This window comes from Desmodus rotundus, chromosome 4, assembly GCF_022682495.2.
Source record: "Desmodus rotundus isolate HL8 chromosome 4, HLdesRot8A.1, whole genome shotgun sequence".
Classification (NCBI taxonomy): domain Eukaryota; kingdom Metazoa; phylum Chordata; class Mammalia; order Chiroptera; family Phyllostomidae; genus Desmodus; species Desmodus rotundus.
The window spans coordinates 152,345,878-152,357,804 of NC_071390.1; the positions used below are offsets into that span (position 1 = coordinate 152,345,878).

Here is an 11,927-nt window from a genome sequence, read left to right on the forward strand (position 1 = left end):
GTACGAAAATGCCATTGATTCTGAATATTGACTTTGTGTCCTGCTATTTTGCCAGATTCACTTATTAGGTTGAGTAGTATTTTTGGTGGAGCCTGTAGGGTTTTCTGTGTACACTATTAGGTCATCTGCAAATAATGACAGTTTTACTTCCTTCTTTCCAGTATGGATGTCTTTTCTTTTTTTTTCCTTGTCTAATCACTGTGGCTAGAACTGCCAGTACTACATTGAATAAGAGTGTTGAAAGTGGACACCCTTGTCTTGTTCCTGATCTTAAGGGGAAAGCTCTTAGTTTTTACCCTTTGAGTATAATATTAGCTGTAGGTTTCTTGTATATGGCTTTTATTATGTTGAGGTATGCTCCCTCTATTCCCACTTTGCTGAGTGTTTTTATCACAAATAGGTGCTGTATGTTATCAAATGCTTTTTCAGCATCTATTGATGTGATCATGTGATTTTTGTCCTTCATTTTGTTTATGTGGTGCAACACATTTATTGATTTGTGAATATTATACCACTCTTGCATCCCTGGCATGAATCCCACTTGGTCATGGTGTATGATCTTTTTAATGTATTTCTGAGTCTGGATTGCTAGAAAAATGATTCTGAGTGGGAAAAGAAAGGAGAAATTACAAGAGTAGGGGATAGAAGCAAGGCAAAGGGAGAAAATAAAATTTAAAAGGTAAGTAAAACAGAGAAATGCGATGACAAAATGGAGTTAAGAAAAGGAAAGAGTATAATAATTGGTTTGAAATAAAATTAAAAAGTAGTGAACTAAAGAGAAGAAAATTTCAGAAAAACTGCAACAAGGTTAATAATAATGATACCTGTCCCAAGATTAATAAAGGTGGAAAGAGAAGAACATTATACGAAAGAAAAAAGAATATGTGATGTCTACAATAAAAATAAATGATTTTGAGAGGATAGAGGGAGGAGAGATAATAAGAGTAAGGAATAGAATAAAGGCTAAGAAAGGGAAAAAAATAAAATTCCAAACTCAAATAAGCAAGGGCAGGAGGAAGGCAAAATGGATTAAGACAGGGGGAGAGTACCCTATGAGATTTGAAATTAAAAAATAGTGAACAAATAGGAAGAAGAAGTTGAAGAAAAACAGCAATAACCATGTTATCCATGCCAAATAAGCCACAATTTATGAAAGGGGAAAGAAAATAAGAACATTATAAGTAGGGGAAAAAGAATGTTTGCTGACTAAAGGAAGGAAGAATGATTTTGAGAGGATAGAGGGAGGAGAAATATAGTAAGAGTAAGGAATAGGAAGAAGGTGTAGTGTGCAGGAAAATAAAATTGACAATGAAAATAAGAAAGGGCGGGAAGAATGCAAAATGGAGTAATACAAGGGAAGGGGACAATGAGAGATTTGAAATAAAATAATATAAAAACCTAAATAAAAAGAATAAAAAACACAATAGTGAATTAGTTGGAATACAGTTGAAGCAAAAGAAGAAATATTAAAAGGTTATGCAAAAGAAAAGAAAAAAATAATGCAAATTCCAAAGGAGAACGAGGTAGCATCTCAACAGAGTTTGGTGTTTGCCTTCTGTCTTCTCTTTGTGAATTTGCCGCTGGTGTTTTATCAGCTCAAGGTCCTGGGGCAAGTTGCCCAACTTCTGACAGCACTGCCTGTATCACCTTAAACTGCCCCTAGAGGGAGCTTCTTTTGTGATTGGTAGGGTGGGATCCCTGGGTCTCCCCTAGAAGGCACTGTTCAGTCTTCTGGGAAAATTGTGGGTGTGTTCCCCTGCCCTTACACCACCCAGCTTGTTTCCAGTAGTGTATAGTTTTTGATAAATTAGCTGTCTGTTTCAGGGGAGGGGCCGATCTGTGTAAGAGGGTCAGCTCTTTCCTGTTTGGTGCTGATGGCAGCTCTGGGTGGGCGTGGGGAGCTGGGCAGGGCCCTGATTTCCCCTTGCTGTGCCGATTTCTGATCTCCCTGCTTTGCTGGCCGCAGTGAAACAGGGCCTCAGGAAACAGTGTATTTTGTCTCCCTGAGAGTTGTTTAAAATGGGCCCTTTAGGTGTTTCTCTTTCTGCCTTTCTCTTGCAGATATGTACCCTGCAGGAGGTTCTTGAGCTTGTCCTGCTTCTTCTGCAGGAGGTGGGGGCTGGGTGTGTCCTTCCCTTCTTGGAGGTTCATCTCTGCTGGGGAAAGGGGCTCTGTCTAGCTGCAAATGATCTTAGGTGCTCAACTCCCACCTGTCCAGTTCCCAGCCCACTGCCCTCACAGCAGACACAGTCTCAAACTTTCCACTCTGCACAGCCTCCACCAGCCAGTTGGATCAGACTGGGGCCAAGAAATCCCCTTGCTGTGCACCTTCCTGATCTCTGCCCAGCTGCGCTCACTGGGAGCAAACCGCTCCCTCAGTCCTTTCCCCTTGCTGGCAGGGCAGCTGTGCATGGGGTCCCTGCCCAGCAGTCCTCAGCTCCCCTTTTAGAAAGTCTCTCGGGGCACTTCTACTGCAGCAGAGTCACTGTCCAGCTTTCTCCAAAAAGCCAAAAGTCTCTCACAGTCACAGCTGGCTGTAGCCTGCCTCCTCCGCCCGACACAGGTGCTTGTAAATGCTTATTTTAAAAATCAGTTTTGTTTGGCATTTCGTTTTCTGCAGTTTAATAGTAAAAGGTGATTTTGTTTTTACATTGGAACCAAGTTCAGTGTCCCCTTTTTTGGCGGGGGGGTAGAAAAAAAGGGCACTACACTTGTATTTGCACAGGAACACATGTGAGTAATAAAGTGAGTTTCGTGGTTTAAGAAATAGTCTGGCCCTGGCCAGTGTGGCTTAGTTGGAGCATTGTTTTTTACACCAAAAGTTTGAAGGTTCGATTCCCAGTCAGGGCACATACCTAGGTTGCGGGTTCAATCCCTGGTTGGGACGCATATGTGAGGCATCCAATCCATGTGACTCTCACATCAATGTGCGTCTCTGTCTCCCTCCCTCCCTCCCTCTCTCGCTCTCCATCCCCTCTTCTCTCTCTCTAAAATCAATCAATATATTTTAAAATTTTAATAATAATAGCAATAAAGAAATGGTCTGGAATTAACCTCTGTTGCTTTTATGAAACTTTTTTTGCCATCAGTATTATGTTTTAAAAATGTTGTCTTAGAAAGTCCTCACATGCACAGCCTTATAAAATTATAACATTGAAACGTGGAGAGAACTCATTCTAATATAAAATAATGGTAACAGGAGTAAGAGGGCAACAACTAACTATGGGAAAGCTCAGTGGCAACAAATTACATACCATTAGGCAAAACTGAGGATGGAAGAGTTGAGTGTTCAGATGCCAGTGGCCGAATGGTCTTTCCTAGTCCTCCTTTTCCTTGACTTTCCTGTTGACCTTTGGTTTTTTCCTCTCTCAGTAACAGTTGTAACTCCTTCTTGACTTCCTGTTTCTGTGGTCATTTCCTAAAGCTAGACTCCTTTTTCTTGTCTTTAAATTTACTCTTTTCTTTATCCATTCAACAAATATTTATTGATAATCTTTACTTTTATTGAGGGTCTTTTCATTTACTTTCACAGCTCCTACTAATATTTTCTGGGGTAAATAACTTCCGAATTTAAATTTATAGGCTTGACCTCATCTGGAGTTGAATTCCAAAGTTTTAGATGTTTGAATTGGACCACCTTCACATGAAAATCAGTGCTTAGTCAAGCCACATTTACCCTGGGCTTTCTCAGATCTCATGTTAATTGTCCAAGTGCAGTTTGCCACCCATTAGGACTTTGGCAGCGGCTTGTTCTTGGACAGCAGCTTCGTAACACATTTTCTAGCTTGTAATCATAACACTTTCCCAATCTAAGTTCTTCAGTGGTTCTTCATCCACTGTGGGGAGAAAATATGCATTTCATAAGAAACATGTACATATACACGGACTCAACGTACAACGGAATCTATGATATTACCTTTTCTTGCTTGCCCAGTCTCATCCGCTAGTAGTTGTCTCTGTGAATGTGTTACTTAAGTGCCCTAACGTGCACTATACTCCCCTTTTGTCTGTGGACATGTCTGTGTTGCTTCTGTGTAAAATACCATGTATTGGGCTGGCCAGAAAATTCCTTTAGCACTTTGCACACAAGAACCTGCACACAAGTCTGCCTTCCCTGACTCCCGAGGAAAGAATTACTGGTAGTGTTAGCAGTGCTTCCTCTTTGCTCTCTTTGTACTAGGGTCTAGCGTTTTCTCAAGAGCTTTGTGATTCTAGGCTTCTGTAACCTTGTTTCCTCATCTGTGAAATAAAGTTAATACATAGATTTATTGAAATGAGTAAAAGAGGTGACGCTTAGGTAGCATTAAGCACAATGACTGCTATGTTCAGTAACATAGTATGTTTAATGTTTAGTAATATAATAGCTGCTATTAGTATTATTAGTGTAGTACTTATTATTATACTCTCTTCATTATTCTGTCCTCTGTCCCTAACACAGCACTTGGCATGTAATGGGCACTCTGTACGTCCTTTTCGAATGAGAAAAGACGTCCTCCTTTCAGGCTTGTAGACTTAATGTCCACAAACACACATTTTTGCCTCTCACATTTGCTCATGACATTTTTTCTTTTTTTGGACTACCCTCAGAGGACAAGACTGGGTTTACTTTCAACATCTGCCAAAAATGAAGAAGTAAAGGGGGAACACTCTAATAAAATTCCATTCTACAAAGTGCTTTCACTGAAGCGTATGCACTTTGTTACAGGAATTGGTGATCTTACTTCTTAACTCTGGTAGATTTGAACTACAAAACTAGAGTCTGAGAGTGGTGATGAGAGAGGGGAAATTGATACAAATAGGTACGCTTAGAGCAAAAGTACATCCGGCAGCAAGAACTAGGGAATGAATAAGAGTTGTATAAAAGATCTATAAAATCAAAGTCCGAGACTATTTAAAATAAGGACCACTTGATTTATTGTAGCATAGTACACAAATTGATCACAGTGTTGCTATCAAGTCATTAAGAAAAGAGTACATTGGTTTTGTATTTCCTTTAAGGAGACAGTAAAGTGCAAATACCAACTGTGGGATGATTTTTATTTAAACTTAAGGAAGGTTTACGGGTTGAGAGAAAAATTTGTAGCTCTTTAGAAAAGGCTCCAGGCTGGCACTGAGTTGGTAGCGACTAGCCACGTGTGTCTGAATTTCGATGAATTAACATTAAGTAACAGTAGACATTTATGTCCTGGGTCTCACGAGCCACACTTGGAGCGCTCGGTAGCCGCCTGTGGCCAGCGCCGCTCTGTGGGACAGTGCCGATTTAGGAGCCTCCGCACGCCAGAAAGCGGCCGGTGGTGCTGCTCGCTGCAGCTTATTCCCTGGAAGTTTTAGAAGATTAACAAGAAATAAAAAACCTGAACTCTTCTCGATAGTTGCACTCAGTAAATGGATGAGTTTAATTTGATGGTATTTGTTTTTTTGTAATTAAGAAAAAATAAGGTAACAATCACTCTTTGGACCAAGAAATTGGATGCTTGCATCCATATTGTTACTAAGTATTGATGGACATGACTGTTAAATATTTTGCATAACCTTAAGCTGTTATGGGAATTTTTGCTTTCTTATGACGTACAGTTAGGACTTTGATGTGAAAATTGTTACTTGTAGGAATTGCAGTGCAACAAGGTGCGTGAGAATCAGATTTCAATCGAATGCGATACAACGTGCAAGGAGATGAAGCGGAAAGCGTCTGAGGTAACGTCACAGTGAATACCCTCTTTGATGTGCCAGTGGCTTTCCCCTGCCTGCTTTGTGCGTTTTTAATGCGCTAATTACGAATGACTTGAAATCTCATCTTTTGTGATTTTGTAATTACAGCCTAGTTTTATAGGCCTACTTTGAATCCTCAGGGGTGCTTTTTATTGTCTAGGATGTACCAGATTTTCCATCCTCTGCACCAATTAGGGCATGTGCTCTGGGACATGGTCGTTCATCTTAACGTTAGTGTAAGCCTCCTGAAAATCAGGCTAAAATAATAATAAAAATAAGGTTTTAGGATTCTTTGCTGTCTGGGTTGCCTCCTATGTTACTGTTTCCCTTACTCAACCCCGTCAAGGAATAAATTCTTGATTTTGCTTGAAACTGAAACTATTTCCCCTTCAAGACATTTGAAGTAAATGGTCGATTTCAACTCTAGAAAGAGAGTGGTGTTTAATAATTTTGATCACAGCTTCTTAGTATGGTTACTCGAGAGAAAGAAATCCAGTTTTCAAAGCATTTTAGTTTATACTATTGTAACTCTCTGAACTGTGGTCTAGTATCTGTTACAGTTGTGAAATTGCAGTGTTTGCGCGAGGTGTAACGTTTTACCTCTCCTCGCCTGACGCTGTTAGGCAGTACCTTGGTAACACTAATAACTTCCACTATAAAGCTTCCAAAAGTAGTTACGGTTAGTGGGGCATCAGTGAGAAGATGTTAAAATTCTGTGTAAAATTTGACAATTAACAGTGCTGGTTACTTTTAAATGTCCGTAAACAGATAAAAGAAGCAGAAGCCAAAGCTGCACTTGAAGAGGAAAAACGAAAACAACAGGTAACTGAACCAGACACCTGGATTTGTGTGTCTTTGCATCATTGTTAGTTGTGTATTGTAGAGTCTGAGTAGATCATTGGTGTTGAAGTGTAAAACTGATGCCTGTATTTTAGGGCACCCCGATCTAATCATTTCTGTATTTACTGGCAAAGTCAGGCCTGCGTCTGAAATACTCTTCTTTTACTCCCCACTTCCCTTTCTGCTTTCCTGAACTCTGAATTTGTTGAATATAATTAGTAGTAGAGAGATTTTTTTTTTAAATCAAAGCAATATTGTTATTATATATCATTACTATTAAAAAGTTTCCCAAAATGATGTATTTTCATCTAAGTGGAAAAATTTTAAATTAATGTATGTATTGCTTTTAATAAAAATAATACTATTTTGATTTAGGCCGAATTGGAGGCTTTTGAAAACAGACTGAAGGGCCGTCGGAAGAAGAACAGGAAAAGAGATGAAGTGGCAGTTGAGCTAACGCTGTGGCAAAAGTATAAATATCATCTCCTTCCAATGTGCGCAGTTGTGGTGTGTGCCTTCGCGTGGTACTTAGCCCGCGGGTGAATTAAAGTGTTTTATCTGTTAAGATACCTCAGACTGGATTTAGATAAGTTATTAAATTTGGAATACTAGGAAAGTGTATATTGTACAACATGATATACATCACATTCATGTCTCTGTTCTCTTCCATTTGTTGTTAGAAGGCTAGAATGTTAAGCTTTGTCTTAGTTAATGCACGAGAAGTGGCAGTGTGACATTGTTTGATATTAAACACATGACTGAACTTGTACGCTGTTTCATAAGGCATAGTTAGTAGCAGGGTAACATGTCGTTCGTTGTGCTTCCTTGTATTAACATAGTTGTTTCATTTACTATTAGAAACCAAGATATTTTTTTCCAAAATTAAGATGAAACTGAGCCATATGTGCAGAAAGAAAAATGTTTCATAATGTTTTAGTTACTTATTAAAAGGTACATTTTCTTCATCATGTAATTTGTACTTTAAAACAATGATTCTCTAAAAGACCTCTTAAATTGTAACATGAAGTTATATAATTAGATTCCAGAAATTGGTTTATTAGTAAGGAATTTTCATCAGTTATTGAAATAAATTTTTACGTTGTGTGTTCCTCAGAGGAAAATATAATTGTTCTCATAATATGCCAGGCTAGACCCCTCCCATGTGACTATTTCTAGTGTGGGAAGCTTTCAGCGGAAGTTGGCGTGTTTTGTAAAACTTGTATCTGTCTTTTCAAAGTAATAATAAAAGAAAAACTAATATTTATGAGCACTATGTGCTGAGCACAGGGCTTATGAGCTTTATGTACTTTATTCTCATTTTTTCTTACTATAAGTAGATTTTATCTGGAAATAATTAGTTCTTATGAAATCGAGCTGATAGAGAAATATCAGTAAGCCAAATCTGTTTGAATTGTAAGTCATTTTAAATGGTTTTGTTATTTAATTTTTGTATGATTAATGTTTTCATTAAAGTTTTTCATACCAAATTTGTAATCTAGCATATTTATTATTATCTAAAATATTCAGGAGCCTGTAGGCTTAGACTAGGTATCAGTATCAATGTATAAAACCCAAAAATTTGATGCAAAACATAGTAATTACTAATTAGTAAAAAGTGGTAGAGATATGTTTTAAACAGGAGTACAATGAAGGATTTTTAAATTTTGCTAAATTTAACTCAGAGCTTTTTTTTTTTTAATGCCTTTTTGATGAATCAGGTATTAGCTGGGATCTAAAATCAAAGGGCACTCATTCCTTTCTTTATGGGTTTTGTGTTTTGCTAATAGTTTTCATTTTGTTTTTGGTTTTAATTTTCCCAGTGATGGAGTTACTGGGTCGGTGTTCAGAAGCTCTAAACTAGAGCTGCTGCTCTCAGCATCACCTTACTCGGCTCTCAAACGAGTGTTAAAGAACATGAGCAACTTGGTGTCTGCTTGGAAAGCTATTTTCATGTATGTCAGAATCTTGGCCTATTAAACAAGCCTGAAGGCCAGCTCATGTCTGTTTGTTGGTCATCTGATCTTGCTAGGTTTTCTTTCTAATTCGTGGGAAAGAATTAGAAGGAAATTGAATAAATGACACATTAAACTGTTTGCTGGTTTTTATTGCTGGGCTATTATTACAGAGCTTAATATGCCCAAAGTCACATGACTATTTATTCATTTATTCAACCAATACATGCATTTCCTCTGTGACAGGTACTTTCTGGAGATAACAGTGATCCTTCAGGGAGCTGCTACAGGAGTGGAGGAGATAAAAGAAATGAATATGATGCCATGTGTAATAGTGGTATTAAAAAGTCAGAGATAGTACAGGAAGGGGTGAGAGTGGGGTGAAAGCACTAGCTACTTTAGATGGGGAAAGTCCCTCCGCGATCAGTTCATTTCAGCTGTGACCTGAATGACCTTCATTCAGCAGAGTACTGATTACTACCTTGTAGAAGAGAGAAGACTGTGAGAGGGGTGGGGAGAGCTAGGAACCCCTCTGCTCTCTCGAAACTCTTCTAAGGGACAGAGACCAGACATCCATCTGAGAAACCATGTTCATGTATTCCAGAATCTTGCTTAGTTTTCTTTCCAATTAATGTGGGGGCATGGGGCATGTATTGAAATGGTGATGTGAGGATTTCCCACCTACAGCCCGAAATTCCACAGTTCGGATTCATTTAGTTAAAATGTCTCTGGAGAAACATTCCCTAACTACTCTTATCACTGTCACCTGGCTATTGTCTAGCTCCCTCTAATACTTTCTCCTCTCAGTGCTAGACGGTGCCTGTCCCTGCATTGTGCATTGTGTGTGAGTCTTTCACTAGAACTAAGCTCCAGGAGGGCAGGGTGCGGTTTCCTTTACAGCTGCAACTCCAGGGGGGAACCGCGCCTCGCCACGCAGTAGGTGCTGGGGATTGTTTCCAATGGCTGCCGTAACAAAATGCTACAGTGTGGTTTGAAACAATAGAAATGTATTCTCTCACAGTTCAAAGTCCAGAAGTCCAAAATCAAAACATCAGTAGGGTTGGTCCTGTCTGGAGACTCTGAGGGAGAAACCATTCCCTGCCTTTCTTCTAGCTTCTGGTTTTGGGCGTTAATCCTTAGAGTCTCTTGGCTTGTAGACACATCACTCCAATCTCATCTCCATTTTCACATGTCTCTGTGAGTCCTGTTCTGTCTCATGGAGACCCTCTTTGTTCTTAGGGCTCATTCCATTCCAGTATAATCTCATTTTAGTTCATTACATCTGCAAAGACCCTATTTCCAAATAAGGAAGGTTCCTGGTGGACATTAATTTGGGGGAGGGGCGCTGTTCAACCCACAACAGTGCTCAATGAATATATGATGGATGGATGAACGAATTCAGTGTAGGTGTGGGCTGTAAACTCCTTGGGTATTTCTCATTAGTCGTAATAACTGAGCTGCAGAAGGTGGTGGTTAAGAGGGCAGTTTAGTTAGTTGCAGATTGCTTGGGCTCCAGATGTGGTTCTGAAACCGGGAGAAGTCGGTGTTGATGCTGCCCGTCACTACTGAAACCAAGAAGCAGACACAGGGATTGGATCTTCGTGGGCACTTTATTCAGATGGCCGGCTATCTGAGAAGACGGTGGGTACGTGTCCTAACTGACCTACATTTCCTCTCAAGCCAACCTTTCTTACAAGGAGGAAAAAGTGTAGGTAAGGGATTTGGAATTCAGGAAAGAAGTTAGATAAAAGCTGCAGTCTGGTAATTTCCCAGCATCCTTTCATCTGCTGACTGGTGATTTTCTTTATCTGTGTCCTGGGCGGTGGACTGCTCTCCCTGGAACACAATGGCTCCAATACCACCTTGATTGCTTATGGTCTCTTCTGGAGCTCAAAGGTCAATTGCTCCTGGTCTCCTGGAGTCAGGGTGGGCCATACCTTCAGCTCCTGAAACAATAGCTGTTTCCATGCATTAACTACTAGGCTTATTAACTATTACCTTTAACGTTTTCTAACTCTTGAGTTCCCCATCAGTTCTGCCATTTTCTAGCTGTGAGATCTTTGGCACTTATTTAACTTCTGTAAGCCTCTGTCTCCTCTAACACGGAGAAACAATGGTAAGTGCCCAATAAGTAGTAGCTATTATTATGTGTCTGCAATTACTTTGAAGCGCTTTACATATTTAATTAACCCCCATGATAGTCTTGAGGTTGGTTTATTATTATTCCCACTTTATAACAGAGGAAACTGGGTTTGTTTCAACAATTAAAAACAGAGAATATACATGTCAATTTGTGAAGTCCCTGAGAAACTCTTAGTTACAATAATATAATGTGACAATCTCATAACTTGAAGACTTCTCTTGCAAATTTACTCGCAATCAGAAAAGGAAAATGTTGTGCACTGAGGCACCTCAGTTATGCTCACGTGGTCATTGTCGCTGAGGGGGGACTATTCCCAGGAAGACCAGGCAGGATGCTGGCCAAGGGGTGGGGGGCATTTGGGCAGTCAGAATGCAGTGTGCGCCCCGGTGTCGGGGGAAACATTAAAGGGGCACTGGGGGTGTGAGGCAGCTAAAAATACAACTACTTTGGAACTGTTTATGGGCCGGTTCTTATTACCTTCTTTCCCATGACCACTCCTGTATATTAGAGTAGGGGACCAATGTCCCAGAAATATATATAGCAAACAGAATGTCTACGTGGGCTACTTCGATCATGTTTTAGTGTGCTGAAATATACTACTTCAGATACTATGTTGTTTTCACCTTTTAATTACACTCCTCCCTGCGTCAGGTAAATGTCCAATTTACTTGGTTCTTGCTTTGTTCCCTTTTTTTTTTTTAGGATTTTATTTATTATTTTTAGAGAGAGGGGAAGGCAGGGAGAAAGAGAGGAGAGAAACATCAATGTGCGAGAGAAACATCCATGGGTTGCCTCTCTCTCGCTCCCAACCGGGGACCCGGCCGGCCACCCAGGCACATGCCCTGACTGGGAATCCTTTCAGTTCACAGGCTGGCACTGAATCCACTGAGCCACACCAGCCAGGGTGCTTTGTTCTTTTTTATTTATTTATTTTTTATTTTAAAGGCTTTGCATTTTCAGCTAAAAACAAATCACACTGTAACTCTTGAAAGCCAGTGTTAACATTATTTGCGAGTGTTTTCCATAGTTTATGCGTTTGTGTGTTTGTTTAATGCATGTATTCCGTAGGCTGCATGTTCTGAGAGGGCAGGAACTATTTTACTCATCCGGCAGCTAGCAAATCCTCAGTGAGTATTATCTGAACAAATAGCTGAATAGATAAGCCATGGGGGAGCCTGTCTGTTTGAGCCACTGCTTACCTGTTATCCTAGGATTCTTGGCTGCCTCCCTAAGATCTCTCTTGTTCATCCTCAAATTACCTTTGTTTATAATGCTAAGCACTG

At 39.8% G+C, this 11,927-nt stretch overlaps 1 protein-coding gene across 5 annotated transcripts in view; it reads left to right on the forward strand.

Moving 5' to 3' along the window:
* The window catches only part of NFXL1 (nuclear transcription factor, X-box binding like 1), a 48,183-nt gene extending 39,960 nt beyond the window's left edge, over positions 1–8,223 (forward strand). For 4 of the 5 annotated variants that reach the window (XM_053922548.2, XM_071221298.1, XM_071221299.1 and 1 more), the window contains exons 21-23: positions 5,608–5,694; positions 6,478–6,531; positions 6,925–8,222. In XM_053922548.2, the coding sequence (XP_053778523.1) occupies positions 5,608–5,694; positions 6,478–6,531; positions 6,925–7,092 (309 nt within the window). In that variant the 3' untranslated portion in view covers positions 7,093–8,222. Of the gene's footprint in view, positions 1–5,607; positions 5,695–6,477; positions 6,532–6,924 lie in introns of all 5 variants that reach the window. The other variant, XM_045182770.3, reaches the window with a different exon arrangement.
* Positions 8,224–11,927: the final 3,704 nt, after the last annotated feature.